This window comes from Platalea leucorodia (assembly GCF_965183815.1).
Source record: "Platalea leucorodia genome assembly, contig: HAP1_HAP1_SCAFFOLD_320, whole genome shotgun sequence".
NCBI lineage: Eukaryota > Metazoa > Chordata > Aves > Pelecaniformes > Threskiornithidae > Platalea > Platalea leucorodia.
In genome coordinates, this window is record NW_028121257.1 from 23,339 (window position 1) to 48,553 (window position 25,215).

At 51.0% G+C, this 25,215-nt stretch overlaps 2 protein-coding genes and 1 pseudogene across 3 annotated transcripts in view; 2 read left to right on the top strand and 1 right to left on the bottom strand.

Moving 5' to 3' along the window:
* The window catches only part of LOC309604055 (olfactory receptor 14J1-like), a 35,165-nt pseudogene extending 15,485 nt beyond the window's left edge, over positions 1-19,680 (top strand). Inside the window, exon 2 of the transcript in view lies at positions 19,070-19,680. The product of the transcript in view is annotated as an olfactory receptor 14J1-like (transcript). The remainder of the gene's footprint in view (positions 1-19,069) is intronic.
* Positions 7,445-8,393, top strand: LOC309604051 (olfactory receptor 6E1-like; the record flags this gene model as incomplete). The annotated part of the gene is given in 2 exon segments (XM_082338976.1): positions 7,445-7,975; positions 7,977-8,393. Coding segments are annotated over 2 exon segments (948 nt in total).
* Positions 19,681-23,661: 3,981 nt separating the features above from the next.
* Positions 23,662-24,597, bottom strand: LOC309604053 (olfactory receptor 14A16-like; the record flags this gene model as incomplete). The annotated part of the gene is made up of 1 exon (XM_082338978.1): positions 23,662-24,597. The coding sequence occupies one exon, from the start codon at positions 24,595-24,597 to the stop codon at positions 23,662-23,664; it is 936 nt and encodes a 311-aa protein (XP_082195104.1).
* Positions 24,598-25,215: the final 618 nt, after the last annotated feature.

Below are 25,215 nucleotides of genomic sequence, written 5' to 3' on the forward strand. Positions count from 1 at the left end.
ACAGAAGCCAGGTGGGGAGAAGAGTTTAATACTTGGGCAGGACCTGGAGCCTAGACTGCCCTCCCTGCTCCCACTGGTGGGTGTGCACACCCCTCCAGCTCTTCCCTGAAAGGCTCCTTTGCTGCAGGGTGAAAGGTGTGTTGGCTCCCTATGGGGAGTTGCTGCAGCTCAGTACTGCTGCCAACGGCAGGATCTGGCCCTAGAGGAGAAGAGGACAGGAGGCGGCTGTCACCAACGTCCTCTCCCACTTCCGCATTGCCCCATTCCCTGCTGGGAGCTCCTCCACCCCTGGGGGGACCCTGGGGGGATCTGGAGGAAGCCCAGGCTCACACATCCCTCTGCTCCATACCCTGGAGCCTTCCTGCTGGCAGCTGCCACGGGAGAGCAGCGTTCCCAGGGCGAGACTCCCACGGTAATGGGTGACATAACATGGGCATTGCAAGCACAGCCTCCATCCCCTGGAAAACTCCCACTGGGATAAGCTCCAGCCCTGGCATTCTTGGACGTGAACAGCCTGGCCCTGTGGGCTGGGTCCATTCTATGCAGCAAAGCAGGATTGTCACTGTGCCCCAGATCTGTGCTTGCTCCTGCAGCTCCTGAGGACCTACCTGAGGGGGGTCACAGTGAGACCCCCGACTCTCAGCACTGCTGCCCCACGCTGGGCAGAGCATGGCTGTGGAAAGCCCACAGGAGGGCAGCCTTATTTCTCTTAGTTTGGGCTCACTGTTCCCAGGGGCTGAGCACCCTGCAGTGAAAGGCCAAGTCTCACACTCCATTTTGGTTGTGGGTGTTTTAGCTGGGGGACCAGCCAAGGCACAATCTGGCCCTTCCCGCCTGTGCACGGCTGTGGACAGGCCTGTGCCTCCCTGATCCCACCAGCGCAACATCGACAGAGACACCAAACACCCCAGGAACAAGAGGTGGGCACCAGCCCTACCAGCCCCGCCTCTGCAGGGCTGTGTCTGACCTCAGGAGCTCCACATGCCCTGAGCTGAGGCTCTGCTTAAGCCAGTGGTGATGGTGGAAGCAGAAGCACTTGGAGACAGCGTCAGGATAAGAAATGTCATTCCTCCAGCTGGGAGTCCCACAGCCCTGCCCAGGCTCGTCCAACTCAGACAGCCCTACCTGCTGGCACAGAGGAGCGCTTCCCTATGCGGTATGGGATCTCCAGCTGGAGACAGGACAATCTCAGACCCTTATCCCTGGAAAGCCACCAGGGCAGTGTGGCCCTGGTCCCAAAGGACGCCTGGGCTGGACCAGCACCCTCACACTACATCTCTCAGCACAGCCAGAAATGATTCCTAGTGTGCTGCTGACACCTCTCCCCTCCCTGAGGTCTCCCCACACTCTGCTGCCAAGCATTGTCCCTGGGCGGTGGGGTGGGTCTGTGGTGCAGGGCAGTGACCTGAGCTCAGGTCCAGCACAGCTGCCTGCTTCTCCTCCAAGAGGGGGCTCAGCAGAGGCAGCACACACAGCCCTCCCACAGCCCTCCTCACCTCACAGGCAAGCCCTGGGTGGGCAGGGCAGGCCCACAGGGCCTGGAGAGGACCAGTGCCCGAGCTCCAGCCTGCACCTGCCTGAGGCTGGGGAGTCAGGGCAAAATGTACCCCTGGAGATGCTGGGGATTGAACCCAGGACCTCCCACATGCAAAGCAGGTGCTCTGCCACTGAGCTACATCCCCGTGACACCTGCCAGCAGGAGAGGCACTCTCCTCCCGTGATGTGCCTATGACAAGTCCTGTATTCCCCTGGGTGCCCAGGGACCCTCTGCAGCAAACAGCGCTTGAATCCTTCTGATGTGGGGGAAGTTGGGACTGCCTCTCTGCTGGGGCCTGATCCTGGCACAGGGCTGCACTGCAGAGTGCTGCCCCTTCAAGGTCTCTGCAGGGCAATGGGGCAGAAGGAGGCTCTTGCTGCAGGTGCTGCTCCCACACTCTGGCCCACTCTGGGATGGGTCGATGGAGAGGAGAAAATCCCTTCCCCTGAGCCTCCTCTGCCACCCAGGGCAACAGCCATCTGTGCCACATCTGTCCCCAACTCTGCAGCAGCAGCAGTGCAACAGGGTGAGGGAAATGCCCTCCCTGGATTGATGTGCCCCCAGGCTCCGATGGCATCCTAGGGCATGCTGTGGAGGGCACATGGAGGCAGAAATCTTATACCCCGTCCTCCAGGCACCGAGCCTCCCCCTGCACCCCTGTGTTCCCCAGCAGCCCTGCAGGTGAGGTGAACAGCAGGCTTCCATCTCCATGGGGCTGGGGATGGGCGTTCGGCTCAGGAACCTTCCCATTCCTTCAGCATTGATGTCTGTCCTGTCAGCAAAGCAGTGCCCGGGGACAGCCCTGGCTGGGGTCCTGTGGCAGGGTGGGTGAGCGTGCTCAGCTGTTAACCCAAAGGCTGATGGTTTGACCACACGCAGGGATGGTGTCCTCACGCTGGTACAGCTGGGGCAATTGTGTTGCCCAGTGCCATAGATTTTTCCCTGCCGAGCCCCTGCCTAGCAGAGAGGGTTTAGGGGAATCAAAACCAGAGCACAGTCACTGTGACCTTCTGGAGTGGTTGAGTGGAGTTAAGGGGATGGACTGCTCATCGATTCTGCTTTGCACACATGGCTCCAAAGCCCATCCTCAGCCATGACTCTCCCGTTCTTGCTCAAGAAAGACCTGGAAGGACTGCTCTTTTGGAGCAATGATAATCCCGCAGGCACTACCCCTGCAGCCAAGCATTTTCAAGCTCGCGCTCAAAGCTGACAAGACAGTAACTCTGCTTGGACAGACAGTCTCTGCCCGGTGGCATGGACACTGCTGATTCCCCACTCCAGAGTGGCAGAGGCTGGATCCCCTTCTCAGGACAGACTTCTTGCCAGGAAGCCACAGCCAGGGGGGTGCCTCACCTGGTTCTTAGTGGCACTTCACTCAGCATGCGTTTTGGTGGATATTTCTTTCTTTATTGTGTCTACTCTTTCAACACACAGGAATGACAGAAAAGCAAACATTTCATAAAAGCTTGTCATAAAGTCTTGTTATATAAAGGAAGTCCATCAAATCTGGAGGGAGCCAGGAACATTGCCATAAGCACCAAGAAGATTCAGGAAGCTCAAGGCCTCTTCTGAAGTGCATCAAATTCTTGTAACCATGATTTGAGCCTGGAAGTGGGAAGGGATTTACGTCTGTGGGTGGAGGAGGAATAAGTGTGTTGTGGGAGTATGTCAGGGCTGAAGGCCCTTCCGCAAATCAGGGGTGATGGAGACATTTCCATCTTGTGCGCATGCCTCAGCCTAGGAAATGGGGAAAGCCCGCTGCTGGGGGTGGATGTTCTCAGTCATGCCCCATGAGCTGACCTTACTCTCTTTTGCAAGAAAGAAGAAAACAGGAGGACTCAGGTTGCAATATCTAAGTCAGCCAGTGGGAAACAAATACGTAATTACATTGGGGGAGGGGAATTGGAGGGGGGTCAGATTAGGAGAAGGAAAGAAATGGAACATAATGATTTCTGTTTTAAAAAATTTGGGATGCTGAGACCCAGCTCAGGTACCCTTCTTCTGAAGAAGGATCTACTTTCTGTTTTGTTTTTTTTTTTTCTCCAGAGGGGCTGGCCCTATCAGACTAGCTTTCACAGTTCTCCTGTTAGACAGCCCAGAGAACAGGAGGGATGGGATTCATCTACTCAGATTTAGACATGTCCAGTGGAAGGGCTTGATTCAACTTCCCCCTTCTCGCTGACAATATGAAGATGTCCTGAGGAATCCCAGACAGGCAGGACCCCCACCCCTCAGCTTGGCTGGGTAACGGAAGAGAAAACAGCATGTTTAGAGTAAGTTTTCTGCCACTCCTGGGCAGGTGTGGCATTTCAACAGCTCCCACTTGCAGGATCACAATTGTGGTTACTTTAAAGACAGAGGAAAGCCAGGGAAGGTTTTTACACTCTTCAACAGCAGACCTGTATTTCTTTAAGACACAAGTTTTCTTCCCGCCTCTCATTCCCCAAACAGTCCCAAGATTCTGCACTTCTAAAGATATACCTGGTACACAAAATATGCACTTCTGAGTTGTCCACACTTGACACAACTGCAACCTGTTTATTCCTGGTGGGTCACAACTAGTAGGAGCTCTCGATGCAGGCCACAGTCTTTCTGAGGGCATTTCCAAGAGCCCCCTTGACTTGCCTGTTCCGCAGGCTGTAGAGGAGTGGATTGGCCATGGGCGTGAGGATGGTGTAGAAAAAGGATGGCACTGTATTGAGCTGCCTCAGTGAGGCTGTTCTGGGTATCATATAGACAACGACGTGGGTACCATAGAAAACAGTGACCATGATGAGGTGAGAGGAGCAGATGGAGAAGGCCTTCTGCCTCCCCGTGGTGGCTGGGATCCTCAGGATCGCAGCTATGATGCAGATATAGGATACCAAGGTGAACACAAAGGGGAAGACCACATGCAGAAAGCAGATGATGAAAGTAACCAGTCTAAGCACGGTGGTGTCACTGCAGGCGAGCTCCAGCAATGGGGCAAAATCACAGAAGAAGTGATCAATTGCATTGGGACCACAGAAGTGTAAGTTGGAAAGTAGCCCAGTGACTCTGGTAGACAGTAATCCTGCTAGCCAAGACCCAGCCGCCAGCTGGAGACAGAGCTTCTGCTTCATGAGGCTGGCATAGAGCAGGGGGTGGCATATGGCAAAGTACCAATCCTAGAACATGGTAGCCAGCAGATGACACTCGCTACCCACACAGCAGGCAAAGAAAAAGAATTGTGTCATGCAGCCTTGAGCAGAAACGGTTCTGTCCCTGGTTAGGAAGCTGGCCAGCAGCCTGGGCAGGATAATGGAGGTATAGCAGATTGCCACACTGGAGAAATTAGGCATCTGCTCTGAGGCCCACGAAAGAAGGAGGAGGAAACCTAAGAAAAGGGAAGGGAATGCTGACAAAGGTAACAAGATAAATTTCACCAAGCACAATATTAGTTACCCTTGCCACAGCTTCAACTGACTGGGTGCCAAAATGGATCCTCACAACCACACCGGAGCAAGAATATTTTTCCTGAAGGCCTTTTCAGTCCTTTACGAGTTGAAAACCCTCCTTTTCACACTGCTGCTGGTGATGTCTCTGCTCGCTGTCATGGGGAATGCAGTCACCATTGCCATCCTTTGGCTCCACCACTAGTGCCACACCCCCAGGCATCCCTTCCGCAGCACCTTGTCCTTCTTGGATATTTGGCTCACTCTGGTCATTCCCCCTAACATGTTTGTCAGTCTCATGCTGGAGATTAAGATATCTCTGCTGCTGCTTACAAGTCCCTCCTTCTCCGTTCGCACAGCTGAGTTTAACCTATGTGTTGTGATGTGTTTCGATTGCTGCAGGGCCATTTGCAACCCCTCACACGACTCTGTCCTTACCAACTCCTGGCTGTGCTCCATGCTCATCTTTAGCTGCTGGGGAACGGCATCTCTCTCCACGCTCAGCCCCACCATCCTGTATGCCATTAGACCCTCTGTGCCCACTGCAGAGACTGCTTCTTCTGCGGCATCATCCCTTTGCTGAGAGCAGCCCGCATGGGCACCAGCTACTATGAAACATGAACGTTGCGCTCTTCTCCGCTGTGTTGTTGAGCTCCTTCACACTGACCTCTGTGGTTTATGCCTATATTATACGCACCGTCCTGAGGATAACCTCTGTGCAAAGGCACACTAAGGCCTTCTTCACCTGGCTATCCTTCACCTGCATACCCTATCTTTCTTCACTCACTATGGCATATGCTGGCTGCATGCTTGACGATGCGGGGCCTGAAGAGAAGCTGCTTTGTTGTAAGCTGCCTGCAAATTTGCAGGTTCCCCTGAGAAAGTGCATTCAGGAGAAGAACAATTTTAGAGAATTGAGGTGTCATCCAGGAGAGTAAGAAGACACAAGCCTTTGAGTGTTTGAACTGACCCAGAAAATGGACACTGGGACTCTCCCCTCTCATTCACTGATTCACTACGCTCATACTGCTGTAGGTGACTGAGCTTGAGCTTTTGCTCAAATACAGCCAGTGGTTTAATCTCAGAAAATGTTCCACACGAACCCAGTACAGAGCTTCCCCTATGCCAGACTAGAGGCAAAGAACAAGCCGGGCATTTGGGATCTAAGACTAGCCTGAGCCCCAAGCTAAAATGTCAATGCAAACATGGAGCACTGCCCTGTACTGATCTTCCCATTTTACTCCTTGTGCAAGTGCTACCCATTCTGCCCTGGGACAGAGCCTAAGGGGACAACACAGCCTGTGGAGAAGATCTGTTTCACTGTTTCAAACCCACCTTCTCCTCCCCTCCCTCTCCTCTCCTTGCTTTTGGAATCATCCCACTTTTGCAGTCATCTGCTCTGCTCCTTTCCATGCCTAAAAACAAATATAAAGATGAAGGGAAAAACATCAGTCTTTATCGCATATAGTTTTCTTGTGCTTCCTTCTCTTAGATATGTATTTTGATTAAAAAAAAAAAAACAAACAAAAACCTTAATAAATGAGTGATTTGAGACTTGAATAGTGAGTTTCAGCTACTTGGCTGCAGGTGCCTGTGAGAACTGGTTTTCCCTAGGCTCCCTCTAGAGTCAATGGAAACAAGAGAAAACGCTAGAGGCTGGTTCCTCCCAACCTATAACTGGCATGCAAAAGAAAGGTTACAAATCCCTTCCAGACACTCTTCTCTTGCTCTGCGTTTAGGTCAGGACATTTGATGGCAATAGCAATGAGCAACTCTTTGGAAACAACTGTGTTTCAGTGCAGACGGATGTCAGATGAGATTGTGTGACAGACTGTGTGGAGTCATCATACCTTTCAGTCATTATTTAGAGTAAGAAAGAAGACAAGTTATACTTGGTCCCTATTCCACCCCCTCCCCCTTTCCTGAAGAAACAGAGAGCAAGAAGGTGTGGAAGGAAGCAGGGGATTACAAAAGAGATGCTGGATATTACTTATGTTGAAAACAAGAGACTCTCAGGGATTCCTAGTGCAAAAAGGCAAGTACCTCTGAAAAGTAGAAAGAATAGCTTTCATCATACATATTTGATTTCATTTGATGGTTTAGCATTTGTGCAATAGAAGAGATGAGTTTGGCACATAGGTGTGACAGATGTTTGCAATAGGTCTGAGTGAATGTGGAATTTGCCAGGAATGGGGTGAAATAGCTCGCAGCCTCTTTAAAATCTTCTCTTCTGGAGAAAGAATCCTTTAGGAGTGTTTGAGAAAGGTAGAAAGACGACAACAAATTCTCTGAGGACTCAAACTGAAACGTAAACCAGAAAAATCAGGGGGTGAGAAAGGCTTGAAGGACTCTCTCTCTCTGTGTGCTATCTAGGAGGAAGACTGCAAGAAAGGAAAAAAGCAGAGAAGGAAGGATTCCTTTCATCCAGATGGTGAAATAATCACACTTGGGTTTTGCCATCTTCCTGTCTCGGCAGGATGAACTGAAATTCAGCATGGGAGCAGAAAATGAAACTGCAGTTACTGAGTTCATCCTAGAGGGTTTCTCAGGGCTTGATCAAAGCCTACAGCTATTTCTCTCTCTGCTCCTTCTGCTCATATACCTGACAACAGTGATGGGGAACGCAACCATCATTTTCCTCGTGTGTGTAGATCACCGCCTGCAAACCCCCATGTGCTTTTTCATCAGCAATCTGGCCTTCCTGGAAATCTGGTTTACATCCTCCACAAGCATCAGATTTTTTGTGATCCTGAGTTCTGGTAGGAGGACAATCTCACTAAGCAGCTGCTTTACCCAGTCCTGTTTCTATTTTGCCCTGGGCTGTACAGAGATGGTTCTACTTGTTGTCATGTCCTTTGACCGCTACGTTGCCATCTGCCAGCCTTTGCGTTATGCTGCCATCATGAAGCCTCAGCTCTGCATCCACCTGGTTGTTGCTGCTTGGGTCATAGGCATCCCAGTCTTGAGTTACCGTCTGGCCCTCCTCTACAAGCTGACTTTCTGTGGCTTGAACAAGATCCACCATTTTTTTTTGTGACAACTCCCCCTTGTTCACATTGTCCTGCTCCGACCCCAGCCTGCTTTGGAAAACAGACTCTGTTTTGTTATCCTTTATCCTACTGGGTTCCTTATGTTTAATTCTGGCATTTTACATGGGCATCCTTTTCTGTATTCTGCACCTGCCAGCAGCTGCTGGGAGGAAAAAAGCTTTTACTACGTGTTCTTCCCACCTCACCACCTTGGCCATTGCATATGGGAGCTGCATTGCTCTCTATGTGCGTCCTTCCAGAGATGTTTCCCTTGAGACAAACAGAATTGTGGCTTTGCTGAACACTGTCCTGTACCCACTCTTAAATCCATTCATCTACAGTCTTAGAAACAAGACTCTGATACTGGCCCTGAACGAAGCCATTGCCCGTGCAACAGCACAGCGTTTCCCCTAATCGTGATGCATTTCTGGACAGCAATTCCAATGAGCTGCTATGTTAAATATGCTAAATAATACCAGTGCATGGGTATGTAACCTGCAAATACAGCTGCCTCAGGAGATGCATGTTCTTGTTGGGTTGTGTTAGGTTAAGTGAGAAGAAGCTCATCTGCACACACAAAGAAGGCACTACCAATGGCAGGAGGAGTAACTCAGTTAACACCCTGCCCCAGCTGCTCCCAGAGCCATCACAGGAGAGCCACCAGCTCATCAAGAGCCCATCTCCACAAAGCGAGAAGAGCACAGAGGCACCGTGGCAGGTGGGAACCCAAAGGACAGGCTCTTGAGGAAGGAACATCTTGTCCCGGCTCCTTCCAGGGCTGCCCTGGGAGAGCCGTCAGCCCCATTGTCCAGGTGTGAAACCCACCAAGAGGAGTCACTGCGAGCAGCTCTCTGGATCACCATTTGGACTAAGGGAATTGTTGCCTAGGGGCATAGGACACATTATGGGATGCAGGGGAAGAGCATTTTTGCGCTGCACAGGATTTATTATGGGAAGTGTAGGGGAGGACCCCGACCAGTGCAGTCTGTCCTGTCTCCTCATTAAACTTAATTTCTAGCTCATTCCTGTGGGGGGGAATCTCTCTTCTGCGTGAACATGTGAGCACGGGGGAATGAGTGCAGCAACTGGAGAAGGACCATGGGGTCAGGCAGCCCGTATGTCATTAGTGCCAGCAACTGAGAGACCGGAGTGACTGGACTTAAGAGTTTGTGTGTGTGTGTGTGACTGGGTGGTCTGTAGCAGCATCTGGAATGGGGTTGCAGCCTCAGGGGGCTCATATGTCCAGGTGCATGCACCTGGGGCGGCTGGTATCCAGGGCAGCTACTGAGGAGACCGAGCATCTGAGCCCAGCTGCTGGAGGGATCCACCCTGTACGGGTATATATAGAGAACAGAACAGAATAGAATAGAATAGAATCGAACAGAATAGAACAGAATAGTTCAGTTGGAAGGGACCTACAAGGATCATCTAGTCCAAATAGCTGGCCACTTCAGGTCTGACCAAAAGATAAATCATGTTATTAAGGGCATTGTCCAAATGCCTCTTAAACACTGACACGCATGGGGCATCGACCATCTCTTGAGGAAGCCTGTTCCAGTGTTTGACCACCCTCTTGGTAAAGAAATGCTTCCTAATGTCCAGTCTAAACCTCCCCTGGCGCAGCTTTGAACCATTTCCCCACGTCCTGTCGCTGGATTTAAGAGAGAAGAGATCAACACCTCCCTCTCCACTTCCCCTCCTCAGGAAGCTGTAGAGAGCAATGAGGTCACCCCTCTGCCTCCTTTTCTCCAAACTAGACAAGCCCAGTGTCCTCAGGAGCTCCTCAGAGGACATTTCTTCCAGCCCTTTCACCAGCTTTGGTGCCGTCCTCTGGACACATTCAAGTACCTTACATCCTTCTTCAGTTGTGGGGCCCAGAACTGCACACAGTACTCCAAGTGAGTCTGCACCACTGCTAAATAGAGCGGGATAATCCCCTGCCCTGGTTTCAGCTGGGATAGAATTAATTTTCTTCCTAGCAGCTTGTACAGTGCTGTGTTTTGGATTTAGGATGAGAATAATGTTGATAACACACTGATGGTTTACTTGTTGCTAAGCAGTGGTTATGCTAGTCAAGTCATTTTCAGCTTCCCATGCTCTGCCAGGTGCACAAGAAGTTGGGAGGGGGCACAGCCAGGACAGCTGACCCAGACTGGCCACAGGGCTATTCCATACCATGTGACGTCATGCTCAGTATATAAGCTGGAGGGAGTTTGCCGGGGGGCAGTGATCGCTGCTCGGGGACGGTCTGGGCATCGGTCAGCAGGTGGTGATTGTGCATGACTTGTTTTGTGTATTATTATTTATTATTATTATTATTGTTATTGTTGTTGTTGTTGTTGTTGTTGTTGTTGTTGTTATTATTATTATTATTATTATTATTATTATTATTATTATTATTATTTCCCCTTCCTCTGCGGTCATATTAAACTGTCTTTATCTCAACCCACGGGTTTTACTTTCTTTTTCTGATTCTCTCCCCCATTCCACTGTGGGAGGGAGGGTGAGCGAGCGGCTGGGTGATGCTTAGTTGCTGACTGGGGTTAAACCACAACATCCCCTCTTTTGAGCCCCTCGTTATACTGCACCCCAGGGTGCAGTTTGCCCTCTTGGCTGCCAGGGCACACTGCTGACTCCTGTTGAGCCCCCTGCCAGCCAGCACCCCCAGATCCCTCTCTGCAGGGCTGCTCTCCAGCCACTCCTCTCCCAGCCTATGCTTGTGCCCGGCCTTATTTCATCCGAGGTGCAGAATCCAGCATTTGTTCTTGCTGAACATGGTGAGAGTTGCCTCCTCTGGGTCATGGATACAGCTGTCAGACTGCACAGGGCCCAGGAGTGTTCCCTGTGCTGCCCCATGATGCCCCAGTATGTCCCACTGGCCTCCAGGTAGGGTATGACCCCTTCACCACTGCTCTCTCAGCGTGATCATCCAACTGGTGTTTCACCCATCTGTTTGTCTGCCCTTCCAGAATGTAATGTCCTAACTTGGGTACAAGAATAGTGAGGGAGAAGTTGAGGTGACCAACATCCACTCTTGTCCCCTCAGGCACAAATGCAGTTACTTCATCATGAAGGCAGTCAGCCTGGTGAGGCATGCTTTACCCTTTGAAAGTCCATGCTGACTGCTTTTGGACACATTCTTCTCTTTAAAGATCCCAGAAATATCACCCAAGAGATATTGATGGCTTACTCCTCACCAAAGTGAGCTTGTACAGCCTGGGGTTCCCTGGCTTGCTTCTTTGCCTTCTTTCAGAGATGGGTGAAACATTGCTTTGTCCTCGCTCACAAGAGACGTCTACCAATCCCATGACCTTTCCAAAGGGATATTCTACACAAATATCTGTCTTCCCCTGTAACTTCATTACCACTATTCTGCCTGTTATATGCTGTATTTAATTTCTCTAATCGTTTGTGTATTTTCACCTGTCCTGATACAATGAATATTTCTAAAGTTATCTTACCAGTAGACTGTCTAGACAAAGGCCCTTTCCATTATTCTCCAGTTTTCTCCTGCCCTTACTCTTTGTTCATTCAGATACCTTTCAGCTATGCTGCTGCTTTGGGTTTCAGGGAGTTAAAGCTTACCTGTCTTTCAATAGGACAATTGTCCTTTTAGCAAAATCTTCTGTTATTTTATCTCTACCTTTCTGTAGCTATCTATGTAAAACATTTCTGATAAGATTATCCCTTGTAGAAAGGCAACCTCATTACAGGTAGCTTGTAAGTAGCTTATGCTTGAGGAGTGTATTTTATTGTTTATGAAACTTTATCATGCTTTACTTTGCTTGCAAATAGGAAAAATCCTTCTGTGCCTGTGTGCAGCCAGTTGTCTAAGGAGATCAGGTGGGAGATGGTGCAATGGACCTGTAACACCCAGTTGCAGACTTCAGTGGAGAAGCTGTGGCTGGGATGGGGTAAAGTTCCTTCATAGCAGCCCATATGATGCTGTAATTTTCTTCAACTCTTCAAGACTTGTACAGCTCATTACACTAATTTTATAGTGTAGTTAAGGAGGAAGATTTCCAAGTTCACCTAATCAAAATCCTTTTTTTACAGGTTATATTTTATTCATTTCAGTTGAGAGCAGAGATAACAGCAGCATTCTCCAATTGATATTGAAGCAGAGGTCTCAGGAGGTCTGCACAGCATTTTCCTGTTTGCACTGTGCTAGGAGCGTGCCTGGCAGTGGTGGTGGAGGACAAGAAATGAGCGCCCTGCCAATCGGAGGCTGTGGCCGCTTCATTGCAAGCAGTGATAGCACTGCTGCGAGAGCAATTACTAGAGGCCAAATGGGCGCTAGAGGGGGAGAAGCGCCAAAATATGATTTTGAAGGAGGAGCGGAGGGTTCAGCTCCTGAGGGAGGCAGACACCCCCGCTGAGGCGGAGGTAATGCTGGAGGAGAAAGGGGTATGCCAAATCTATCCCCAGAAAGATTTAAAGCGATTAAGAGGGACTGTGGATAACCCCCCCCCATATGTGCCTGCTAGTAAAGACAGAATACATATATGAGGACGATAGCGACAACCGTCCCCAAGTTGTAACCAAAGAAATCCCTTTTACCACCACCGAATTGGCTAAACTCCGAAAGGATTTTGCTAGGACGGCAAGGGAGTCTGAAACCGAATATGTGTGGAGGGTATCCCTGTTGCGGGGGGATGGGATCATGCTATCGGAAAAGGAAGCAGAGGGGTATTGGGGCCCCGGCGTCTTCCTCACCACGGGCGATCGCCGAGCCCCATGGTCTCTGACCCAGAGGGCCGCATATTGGGCGGGGGAGCTGAATCCATTAGAGAGGGGGGACCCCCTGGCTATAACTGGTTCGGTCGATCAACTATTAGAAAATGTACAGAAGGCAGCATGCCTGCAAATGATGTATGACCGGGAACTTAAACCAAATCTAAGCTCTCCGATGTTGTTACCGGTAGAACCCGGGCAGCTGACGCCGCTAATAAGAGGACTCCCCGACTCGCTAAAACCTATCGGGATCCAATTACAGGGGAGAATCCAAAATGTGCCTCGCGAGGAGCGAATCGCAGCTGCCCTGGAGGGAACGGTAACCCCCGAACAGCGGCAGTGGGGGAGGAAGGTGCGGACCTGGGGGGAGATAGCTCAGGAACTAATAAACTACGGGAGGAAATATGGGCCAGTAGGCAGGACTTACCAAAAGGTAGAAACTAGGGCCGTGCGGGCAGTGGGGCCAGGAAATAAATCACTGGCTTTTTCGGGGGGAAGCCCCGACCTAACACAAAGGGAGAAACCCCCAATCCGACAAGGATTGTGGCAAATGGGACTGCAAAAGGGGGTGCCCCGAGACTTGATGGATGGGCTCCCCACCAAAAAGTTAAAGCTCCTGGTGCGGAGGTGGTCCAGGCAAGGACCCCCTCCCAAACCGAACCTGCATTCTGCGCCAGCATTGGACAGGGAGGAAGGGTTTAAGAAGGATGAAAAGAGTGGCGGGAAACTAAAACCTCCGCCCCCTCAGGGTGAGGAGGGAGGCGGAGGGTGGATGTTTATCAGACAACTCACCTGCAATAATAAGGGAGACCTACTAAACCCCACCAACCGGGATGGGCCGAGCGGGTGGGGGAGGCAGTGGCCAATGTCAATAATCACTGGGGTACAAACAGGTGCCCAAAAATTGCAGCATTTTGTCCACAAGCTTCAACCATGGTACCTGTCTCTCAAAACTCTAATTCCCCCAGTGCATCATCTTACTCCCCCAGCCAGCCGGTTCTGGTCAAGCTTCCCACCGTGGGAGCTGTGCCTCTCATGTTAGATACCCCCCTAAACAAACATACATGGAAAGCGAAAGATGCCAGTGGGAGAAGCCACAAAATCCACACCAAATGGATTATTCCCTCCTCCTAACCCAAGGAGCGAGTTTTGTTCCTATTTCTGTTTTCTAAGGGCGGTGATATGACCACGATGCACCTGCTACTTTGGATCATTTTAACTCAGGGACACCAACCCATTAGAATATTCCACTGTGTATATCAGCTTTTATAATTGGTGGTCCATATGTGTGCATATATGTTTGTACTTCATTGCAGCTCTATGAATAATTCAAGATTTAATATTTATGGCAAACAGGCTAAATGTTAGATGTTTCAGTGCACTACAGTCTTTATGCAATAGTACAAAGACATCTAATTGTCTGGTGCATGTCTAAGCACATATATCTGTGTGTGCTTATTTAAGAAAAAATACCCAATAACTTTCCAATGATGCCTATTTATGTTGGACATCTCAAGGAGTTCAATGTATGATTTACCATATATATAATTCTTACTTTTTTTGATCTTCCTCTATTTTCATCATTAAATAGTCCTGTATATGGGAAAACTTAATAGCCAAGTAGCATGAAATGTTGTACTTGCTTAGAAAATGTAATTGTTTAGTTTTCTTTGCAAAAAGTAAATATCGAATGTTCAGTACTTATGGGGCTTGGTATTGTACCGGCCGAATAAGGGATGGGACAACCACCTTTTTCAGCCCTCTGGGTGACAAAGACACAACTTATTTTCAGTTTCCACCAGGGAAAGATGGGCCATTTGCTCAGGGAAATAAAGCCAAAAAACAGCATTATTGGATCTGTGGGAATACGGCATACAAATTCTCACCCGCGGGGTGGTCGGGAGTTTGTTATATAGGAATCATAAGGCCCCTATTTTTCCTCTTGCTGGAAACTGGTGGACCCCAATTAGGCATAAAAGTGTATGATAACCTCGGGGATTGAAGTATTGCCCGTAAGACGCGGTCTACCAAGGTAAATTTAGGTGGGACACAAAAATGGGGGAATGACGAATGGCCCCCTGAGCGAATAATTGAACACTATGGACCAGCAGCCTGGAACCCGAACGAGCCCATTGCAGGGGCAAGAGAACCAATCTATAATCTAAACCGAATAATCAGACTACAAGCGGCCCTAGAAATTATCACCAACAAAACCGCTGACGCCATAGACCTATTAACTCGACAATCTCAACAAATGCGCACGGCAATCCTTCAACACCGCATGGTTTTAGATTATTTACTGGCTGAGGAGGGAGGGATGTGTGGAAAATTAAATATCTCTACCTGCTGCCTAGAAATAGATGATGTGGGAGAAGTGGCTCTCCAACTGACCCAAGACATCAGGAAAATAGCCCATGTCCCTGTTCAAACCTGGAGTGGTTGGAACGGCGATTTGTGGTCCTGGTTACGAGGGGCACCGTGGGTCAAACAATTAATATTGTATTTGCTGTGTGCAACTGCCACCTTACTGTTCCTACCCTGTATAATTCCATGTTTTATTCAATTAATTCGACACGTTGTGTCAAATATGCACTTTGTTCCTAACACCCCACCTGATGGTGTAACGAAAATCTGTACCATCCATCAGCCACAACCAACCTCAGTACCCATCATTTAAACCCGTCCCCAATTCCTTCTAAAGGAAGAAACCGCGTATTGCCAGTTATTGTTAACCCTATTTCTAATGTTTACCCTTCAAAGTTTAAAAATTGTTCAAGAATGAGCTTGCATTGAGCAATACCTCAGTTAATCTGTGTTAAGACATTCCTTCACCTGAGACAATGTTATTCCCTTTTTCCTTCCCAAAACTTTCCTCCACCCTTATCCCCAACCCTTTCAACTCTGCGTTTTCTTTCTTTCTCCTTTGCTTTCTCTTTCTCTCTCTGTCTTATGCCACCAAGCTGCAATGTCGAGCCACGGGGTGGTGCAGAGAACCGGTACCAAATGTGGTTTTGTCTCGACATTGCGCTGTAGCGCCATCCAGCGTCGCGCTTCGAAAAGACCATCTTCTCCCCAGTTTTGAGAAAAACAACCTCGTGAGCCTGCGCAGGGACTAAAGCAGGAAAAGAGCCGAGGCAGGGACAAAAAGGCGCGAAAAGAGCAGAGGCGGGGGCAGCACGTCCGTGGCGAGCTGCACGTACACATTTGTGATCCGCGCATGCGTGGGAGCCCATATATAGGGAGAACATGTGCCCCTCGGCGGGGGCGGCGGCGGCACGCGCGAGACCACTCCTTCCGTTCCTGCACCCTCGAGGCTCCCCTCCCACTACTCGGTCCCCAACGAAGCCTGAGGCCACCGAAGACCCTGCGGAAGATCATCGGACTCGAAGTGGTGGTGGTAAACTCCTCCTTCTCCTTCTCTTTCTAACTCTCTCTCCCCTATTCTTTTCCTCTCCTCCCTTGCTCTCCCTCCTCCCTCCGTTCTCTTCTCCCCTCCAATAAAAGTGAAAGGTTGTACGACATCTGACCGATTCCAGCGTCTTAATCTCGTCCTTGGGATCGTATCGAAACCTCCCCCAACATTGGATCGGGACAGGGGGCTTTCTCTAATAAACTGAGTAGAATTTTCTGAATGCAGTCTTCCCTAACTTCTCACTTCCTTTAGGTCCTTGAACAGATCCCCATGCCGAGAGACAGCAGATGTCCAACAGCAGCTCCGTCACCCAGTTCCTCCTCCTGGCATTCACAGACACACGGGAGTTGCAGCTCTTGCACTTCTGGCTCTTCCTGGCCATCTACCTGGCTGCCCTCCTGGGCAACGGACTCATCATCACTGCTGTAGCCTGCAACCACTGCCTCCACACCCCCATGTACTTCTTCCTCCTCAACCTCTCTGTGCTTGACCTGGGCTCCATCTCCACCACTGATCACAAAGCCATGGCCAATTCCCTGTGGGGCACCAGGGCCATTACGTACTATGGTTGCACTGCACAAGTCTTTCTGTTTCTCTTGTTTATTGCAGCTGAGTTGTATCTTCTCACCATCATGGCCTATGACCGCTACGTTGCCATCTGCAAACCCCTGCACTACGGGACCCTCCTGGGCAGCAGAGCTTGTGTCCACATGGCAGCAGCTGCCTGGGGCAGTGGATTCTTCTATTCTCTCCTTCACACTGCCGATACATTTTCCCTCCCCCTCTGCCAAGGCAATGCTGTGGACCAGTTCTTCTGTGAAATCCCCCACATCCTCAAGCTCTCCTGCTCACACTCCTACCTCAAGGAACTTGGGCTTATTGTGGTCAGTGTCTTTGTGGACTTTGGGTGTTTTGTTTTCATTGTGCTGTCCTATGTGCAGATCTTCAGGGACGTGCTGAGAATCCCCTCACAGCAGGGACGCCACAAAGCCTTTTCCCTTTTTTTGGAGGGGACAGGAGAGGATGCGGACTCACCACATAACTGATGTGGGATTGGAATGAATGGAAATGCAGAAGATGGAACACCCTCAAAGGTGAAGTCCCCCAAAAGTAAAGCACTAAATTGACATATCCACGAACACGGACTCTGCAGTGCCATGGGAGTCAGTGGGGACTCGGCAGGCACAGGGAAGGGAGAGTGGAGAGCTGTGTCATGGGAGGGAGACTTTGGAAAGCTCCCTGTCATCCCCTCCAATGCAGACACCTTCCTCTGAGCAAGACCCCTGCTCTCGTCTCCCACCCAGCAGAGCCGCTGCCCTCAAGGCTGGGGGCTCCAAGGCGTGAACCACCTCCTCTGCAGCCAGAGCTCTGGCACAGCAGAGGGGCATCTCCCCTGACACAGGGCCGCTTTCCTCTGCAGGGCAAAGGGGCTGAGAGTGACTGCCCTGGGCTTTTGCTAACTGGGAGGTGCTGTGCTCTGCTGGGTGAGGAGAAGGCTTTCCTGAGTGCCCGGCTGCCTCTCCTCTCCTTGCTTCCCTTAGGAGGAGAGTCACAGAGCTTTTCTTTGTTTCTTCACCTGCTTGTGCTGCTCTTCTTCCTGCTCGTGGGTTCCCTGGCAGTAACAGTGGTGGTGTGCGGCAAGGGGTGGGGGTGCTGAGTGCCTGCTCTGACACTGACCTGGAGGGTGCTGCCCTGGAGGTGTTTCCATGGGACCAAGGTGCCCCAGCCCTCTCTTAGTTTTCCAGGCATGAGACGCTGCTTCCTTTCGCAGACATCTCCTTCAGACACCTGATCATGCTGGACAGGGAGTCCTGCGGGGCTGTGAGCATCACTCCAGAAGGGCACAGCTCTCTTGTAGGACCTTGGTGATGTCTGAGAGCACTCGATCTGTTCAAACAAAGCAGCATCCTTGTCCTGTGCTCTTCATCCTACTCTGCAGAGCTGTGCTAGAAAGGAGAGGTGTTTTTAAATCTGCACCTTGAACAGGACCCCTCTGCTCCAAGGACAGACCAGTGGCTTTTCTGGAGCAACCTCTGGGTGCAGTCCTCCTCCAGCTGGGAGCGGTGCAAGCACAGAGCAGCTGGGCACTAGGCTGATGGACAGAGCAGCCCTCCTGGATGGGAGCACTGACACAGGTTTACACTGGAGCAACAGGGCAACGAGGGAATTTTATGCTTTCCAGAATATTTCCCGAGTGGGATGGGGGTGTCTGAATACTAAAACACAGCGTACCGAGACACATTCGCTGCACCTCAACTCCCACCTTCCTCTGTGCAAAAAGTGTCCTTCGGAGCTTTCACCCTGCGCTATAGAGCAGCACAGGGAACTCCTGCCCAGGAACCCTCCCTCCAAACACACTGAGCTGTTGCTGCCTCCATGGGTCATTGCTGGAAAGCAGGGCTGACCCTCAAGGAGCCCCTGGGGAGAGGGCACGGCTCTGCACAGCACACTCAGCCAGCACAAACCAGAGCTGAAGCCTCGGAGCTGCAAAATGGTCCCCCAGGAAAGAAAAGCTCCCTTAGGTATTTCACAATGAAGGAATCAAATTTTGCTCAGAGAAGCTTCTCTGAATTTTTCTGGTTTATCTCCTTTGGCAGTTTCCATGCCCAGAAGCAGCAGATGTCCAATGGCAGCTCCATGAACAAGTTCCTCCTCCTGGCATTCACAGACAGGCGGGAGCTGCAGCTCCTGCACTTCTGGCTCTTCCTGGCCATCTACCTGGCTGCCCTCCTGGGCAACGGCCTCATCATCACTGCTGTAACCTGTGACCACTGCCTCCACACCCCCATGTACTTCTTCCTTCTCAACATTTCTGTTCTTGACCTGGGCTGCATCTCCACCACTCTCCCCAAATCCATGGCCAATTCCCTCTGGGACACCAGGGCCATCTCCTACGCAGGATATGCTGCCCAGGTCTTCTTTGTATTCTTCTTGTTTGGTGCAGAGTATTCTCTTCTCACCATCATGGCCTACGACCGCTACGTTGCCATCTGTAAACCCCTGCACTACGGGACCCTCCTGGGCAGCAGAGCTTGTGTCCACATGGCAGCAGCTGCCTGGGGCAGTGGGTTTCTCAATTCCGTCCTGCACACTGCCAATACATTTTCACTACCCATCTGCCAGGGTAATGATGTGGACCAGTTCTTCTGTGAAATCCCCCACATCCTCAAGCTTTCTTGCTCCGATGACTACCTCAGGGAAGTTGGGCTTGTCATATGTAGCACCTTCTTCATTTTCGCTTGTTTTGTTTTCATTGTGCTGTCTTATGTGCAGATCTTCAGGGCCGTGCTGAGGATCCCTTTTGAGCAGGGACGCCACAAAGCTTTTTCCACGTGCCTCCCTCACCTGGCTGTGGTCACCCTGTTTATCAGCACTGGCATGTTTTCCTACCTGAAGCCCCACTCCGTCTCCTCCCCGTCCCTGGATCTGGTGGTGGCAGTGCTGTACTCAGTGGTGCCTCCAGCAGTGAACCCCCTCATCTACAGCATGAGGAACACAGACATCAAAGAGGCCCTGAGGAAACTGTTTGAACACAGACTACTGCAGCATCAGTAAGGTGGCCATCATCCTCAGGAAAAGCTCGCATGCTCTTTTGATCATATATTTCTTGGCTTTGTTTATTTTACATGACATATTACTTCCACTTAAATAATATTATTCTTACCCCCCTGCCAGTTTTTTCTGACGCAAAAGACCTTATATAGATAGGGAGCCAGGCTCCCTGTCTAGGGAAACACAATAAAGAATCTAGCAGAAAATTCTTTGACTCTACTTCCATCCCGTACAACTCCTCTGGAGCTGGGGGTGCAGCCCCAGCGTACAGGAGGGGTCAAGGAGCCACAAGCCCAGCTGCCACATGGAGGAGCAGGCACTCGTGGACCTCAGGGCTGCCCGTCACTGCCTCAGTGGGCAGATCCTTTCTGCCACCTTCACGTTGGGGCTGCTGCTTCCCTGGAGCCATGGCTGTGGACAACAGCAGGACCTGGTCTCTTCAGAGCAGCACTGCCAGCTCAGGGGCCTGTGGAGAGCACGGGGTGGGAACCAAGACAAGTTGGCCAGGGGAAAGGGATGGCCAGGGAAAAGAGCAAGGGAGCATTTCTGTGCCTGCAGGGAGGAATCCACGAGAAAGAGAAACCTCTTTCTGCAGGCACCCACTTGGGGCACGCTGCTCTGTGCCCTGGCCAGGACTCTTGTGCTGGCCTGGGGAGGGGGACTGGCAATGATGGGGCGTGGTCAGTCTGTGGCATCTCCTGGACCAGTGACCATGCTTCCTGCAGTTTCCCTAACCTCCATTTCCTCATGCCAGGGTGAGCCTCCAGCCCTGGGGCTGATGGGGAGGCTGACCCTTCTCTGCTCCCTTCAGAGGGGCTGGGGCTGTGGGCTGCGGCGGGCACTGCCGTGGGGCCAGCCCAGGCTGGGCTGCTCTGCGGGGCTGGGCTGGGGAGAGGGCAGGGGAGATGGGAAGAGCCGGGAAAGGTCTGGGCTGGTCTGGAAAGTGCCCAGGAGAGGACACCACCCATGTTAGCTGAGCTGTGCGACCAGTTTGTGGAGAACTGTCTCCCATGGGAGGGACCCCATGCTGGAGCAGGGGAAGAGTGTGAGGAGTCCTCCCCCTGAGGACGAAGGAGCAGCAGAGACAACGTGTGATGAACTGACCACAACCCCCATTCCCTGTCCCCCTGCACCGCTCGCAGGGGAGGAGGTAGAGAAAATCGGGAGGGAAGTTGAGCCTGGGAAGAAGGAAGGGGTGGGGAGGGAAAGCATTTTAAGATTGTTCTTATGTCTCATTATCTTACTCTGACTTTTGATTGGCAATAAATGAAATTAATTTCCTCGAGTTGAGTCTGTTTTGCCCATGACAGGAATTGATGGTGATCCCCCTGTCCTTATCTAGACCCACGATCGTTTTCTCATATTCTCATATTTTTCTCCCCCTGTCCAGCTGAGGAGGGGGAGTGATAGAGTGGCTTGGTGGGCACCTGGCATCCAACCAGCATCACCCCACCACAGAAGTAGAACATTGCCTTCCCTTTAAATTGTTTCCTTAATTTCTTCGTGGCTTCATTTTTTTTTTTTTTTTTTTGACATTTTCTGAATTGTTCTGTCGTAATCAGGCCTATAACATTAAAAAGAGTATGTTTGTGTCTCACATGGAGTTCAGTGCCCTAAAACACTCCCTGCCCATGACTGGCCTTGCCACTGCTCGCCCTTTCACACAGCCAGTCACACTCTGAGGGGCTGAGCTCTCTCAACCGTTCCAGAGAAGAAGGGTGACCATCTTCAGGGAAACGCTCTCTTTCTGCATGGCCAACATATTTGTGTTACCAGCACTTCTGGAGGGAGTCCCTAAATCAGCAAGACACACTCCCTTCACATTCCCTCCGCGGTGCATGAATTGTCACTCTATTTTAGGTGCAGAAAGGGACAAGGTTGTCCTTACCCAGCACCAAACACCTCAATGCAGATGTCTACCTCTAATCGAGTTGCCTAGGCTTCCCTTGGCAGTAAATGGAGAGACAGAAGATGTCTCAACCGAGATGCCTGGAGGTTTCCTGGTGACCAACTAATGCTCCAGAAGGGAGCCCTGGGTCACATTTCCAAGCACCTTATGGGTACATCTGTAACCCCGGGGCAGCTCAGACAGCAACAGCCTCTGCATGTGGGCAAATAAATCCAGACCTGAACGTAGGTCTTAGTCTTGAGTTGAAACCTACTTAAAACTTATTCTAGGCAACAGCTCAAAACAATCTTCATTTGCAGAATGTCAGGTATTTTGGCTGAGTGCTAATACTGTTTTCCTCTTTTTATTTTTGTATTTGGGAGGACCACGTGAGCACAGTACCTTACTTCCCCTCTGCCAACATATTTATATGCAGCTGTTCATCAAAATACATTTCCTACCAGTGCTCTCAGTGGAGAAATTTTCTTTTGAAAAACTACTCTATCTCTAGTGACCTATTTCCCATCTCTTCTTCAGCCTCTCTGCCCTTTCTCCTTCCTGTACCTCGTTTGTCTTTACAGAGAACTCCAGGTAAACATTGATTGAGTAATTCAATGTGGGAGATATTTCTGGGCACCATCCAGTTCCCCTCCCTGCCCCCTACTCAATGGAGGGCTCCCCCCAGTTATGTGCCGTCCACAAACACGTCGAGGGTGAACTCTGTCCCATTGTCCAGGCCACCACTAAGGATGTCAGACAGCATTGGCCCCAGCACTTCTCCAGGAGGGACGCCTCAGAAACTGGCCATCGGTTGGACTTTCTAACAAGGATCCTTATGTTCCCCCCAGCTGCCATGACATTTCAAAGCCAAAGGGCAGCAGCCTTGCAATGGCAGCAGCCATTTCCCCCAGCCCCCTTGGGTGCATCCCCTCTGCTCCCAGGCACTTGCCTGTGTCCAGCTGGCACTAGTGCTCCCCAGCTGCAGCCTGCTCTCACATGGCTGAAGCTTTGCTACCCCAGAGGCTGCTGGGGGCCTCAAAGACCAGGGAGACTTGGGGGCAGACCTTACCAGGCAAGGGGTGGGGAAGTGAGGCAATGAGATCCTCAGCCTCTTCCATGCCTGTGCAAGGCCTTTTTGGACAGTACTGGTGGTCCAAGTAATTGAATCTTGCTGGGATTAATCTGTCCCTCACTGTCAGGAGGGTATCTCGGGCCAAATTAGCCTCAGATCCACACTTGGGACTTCATCTTGGGAAGAAGAGCCCAGGAGTGAGGAGCTCAGCCTCACACTGAAAAACTTTTCTTATCTCCAGGCTGAATGCTCATTGTTTTTTCCTCCCAACCATCACTAAGAGCACAATCATTAAGAGCCTGGCTCTGTATTCCCCATGACCTCCTCGTAGGGACTGGCAGGCTGGGATGAGGTTCCCCCTCAGCCTTCCCTTCTCAAGGCTGGACAAGCCCAGCTCCCTCAGCTTCTCCTCACCAGCAAAGTGCTCCAGTCTCTGGCTATCCTGAGGGGTCTTTGCTAAACCCAATTCAGCTTGCCAATATCTTTCCGGAATTAAGGATCTGAAATCTGGATGGAATATTCCAGAGAATCCCTTCCCTCCATCTGCTGGCCATGCTCCTGATCACACAGCCCAGGATGCTGGTGGCCTCCCTTGATGCCAGGGCACACGGCTGCCTCCTGTCCAGCTCGCTGACCACCAAGACCAGTCCCATTCCCTAACACATTGCCCCATGCCCTCCTCCCCTCAGCCCATGGAGAACACCAGCACAGCAGCACGGCCTTGTGGGGGGCAACATCTTCAGGCTGCTCCTGACCTCAGCTTTGAAAAAGAGCCCAACCTCCAGACACCGGCACTGAGGAAATCCCCTTTTATTACAGAGATGTGAGATGGGAGGCCAGCTGTACCATCGGGCCAGACAAATGCGCAAAGACCTTTGTGTCAGACAGACTGGGTTCATGCCTCTGGAGAAGCACACTGCATGCAGACATTCCTGGAGAAACACAGTTATCACAGATAAAACGCCCAAAGCACAGGAGGTTCCCCAGATACATTGAAAATAACTTGTGAAGAGACACGGGCAGCTTATTGCTGCTGAAAGACTACAGATTGAATGAGCTTCTTCAGTGCATCTTTGAGCTCCTGGTTCCTCATGCTGTAGATGAGGGGGTTCACTGCTGGAGGCACCACCAAGTACAGAACTGCCATCACCAGGTCCAGGGATGGGGAGGAAATGGAGGGGGGCTTCAGGTAGGAAAACATGGCAGTGCTGATAAACAGGGAGACCACGGCCAGGTGAGGGAGGCACGTGGAAAAGGCTTTGTGGTGTCCCTGCTCAGAGGGGATCCTCAGCACGGCCCTGAAGATCTGCACATAGGACACCACTATGAAAACAAAACACCCAAATTCCACAAAGGTGCTAACCATGATAACCCAAACTTCCCTGAGGTAGGCATCTGAGCAGGAGAGCTTGAGGATCTGGGGGATTTCACAGAAGAACTGGTCCACAGCATTGCCTTGGCAGAGTGGGAGTGAAAATGTATTTGCCATGTGCAGCACAGCATAGAGAAACCCACTGCCCCAGGCAGCTGCTGCCATGTGGACACAAGCTCTGCTGCCCAGGAGGGTCCCATAGTGCAGGGGTTTGCAGATGGCAACATAGCGGTCATAGGCCATGATGGTGAGGAGATAAAACTCTGCTGACATCAAAAAGACAAACAGAAAGACTTGAGCAGCACATCCCAAGTACGAGATGTCCCTGCTGTTCCAAAGGGAATTGGCCATGGCTTTGGGGACAGTGGTGGAGATGGATCCCAGGTCAAGGAGGGAGAGGTTGAGGAGGAAGAAGTACATGGGGGTGTGGAGGTGGTGGTCACAGGTTACAGCAGTGATGATGAGGCCGTTGCCCAGGATGGCAGCCAGGTAGATGGCCAGGAAGAGCCAGAAGTGCAAGAGCTGCAGCTCCCGTGTGTCTGTGAATGCCAGGAGGAGGAACTGGGTGATGGAGCTGCCGTTGGACATTTCCTTCTTCTGGGCATGGGCACTGTCACAGGAAGAAAAGACAGTGACAAGTTACAGTAGACTTTTCTGAGAACAACAATTCACTTCCATAGAAACACTTCTGCCCTGTCCCCACCTGCCTCTCCCATTTCAGAAAGACCTTCAGCAGGTCCCTTTCAAGAGCTTGGCCTGGTGCTGGCTCAGGGTTCCACTGGGAGCAGGGGGCTCTGCAGGAGTCAGTCCTGCCCTATAGACAGAGGTAAACAGGAACACAGGGTGATCTCAGATTGAAGCCACTTGTGATATGGGAAAGCTTTCCAGCATTGTCCCGTCCAATTTTCCCAACTGCAGAGCACCACTGTGGGGATTTTGTTTCGTTCATTTTGTTATCGTTTCCTCACCGCACCCGAGGAGTCTTTTCAAGGCAGAAATCCTTGGAGTTTCTGCAGCACTCCAAGCGAAACCTTGTGGGTCCACAGTGGCAAAAGGGACTGTCCCTTAATGCAGGGCAAGGAGAACCAGTCTGTCCATCAGTCCTGGTCTCAGCTGCTCTGTGCTGGCACCTCTTTCAACTGGAGGACAATCAAACTCACATATTCCCTGAGAAGAAACGAGACACTGCAGAGAGCAGAGAAATCT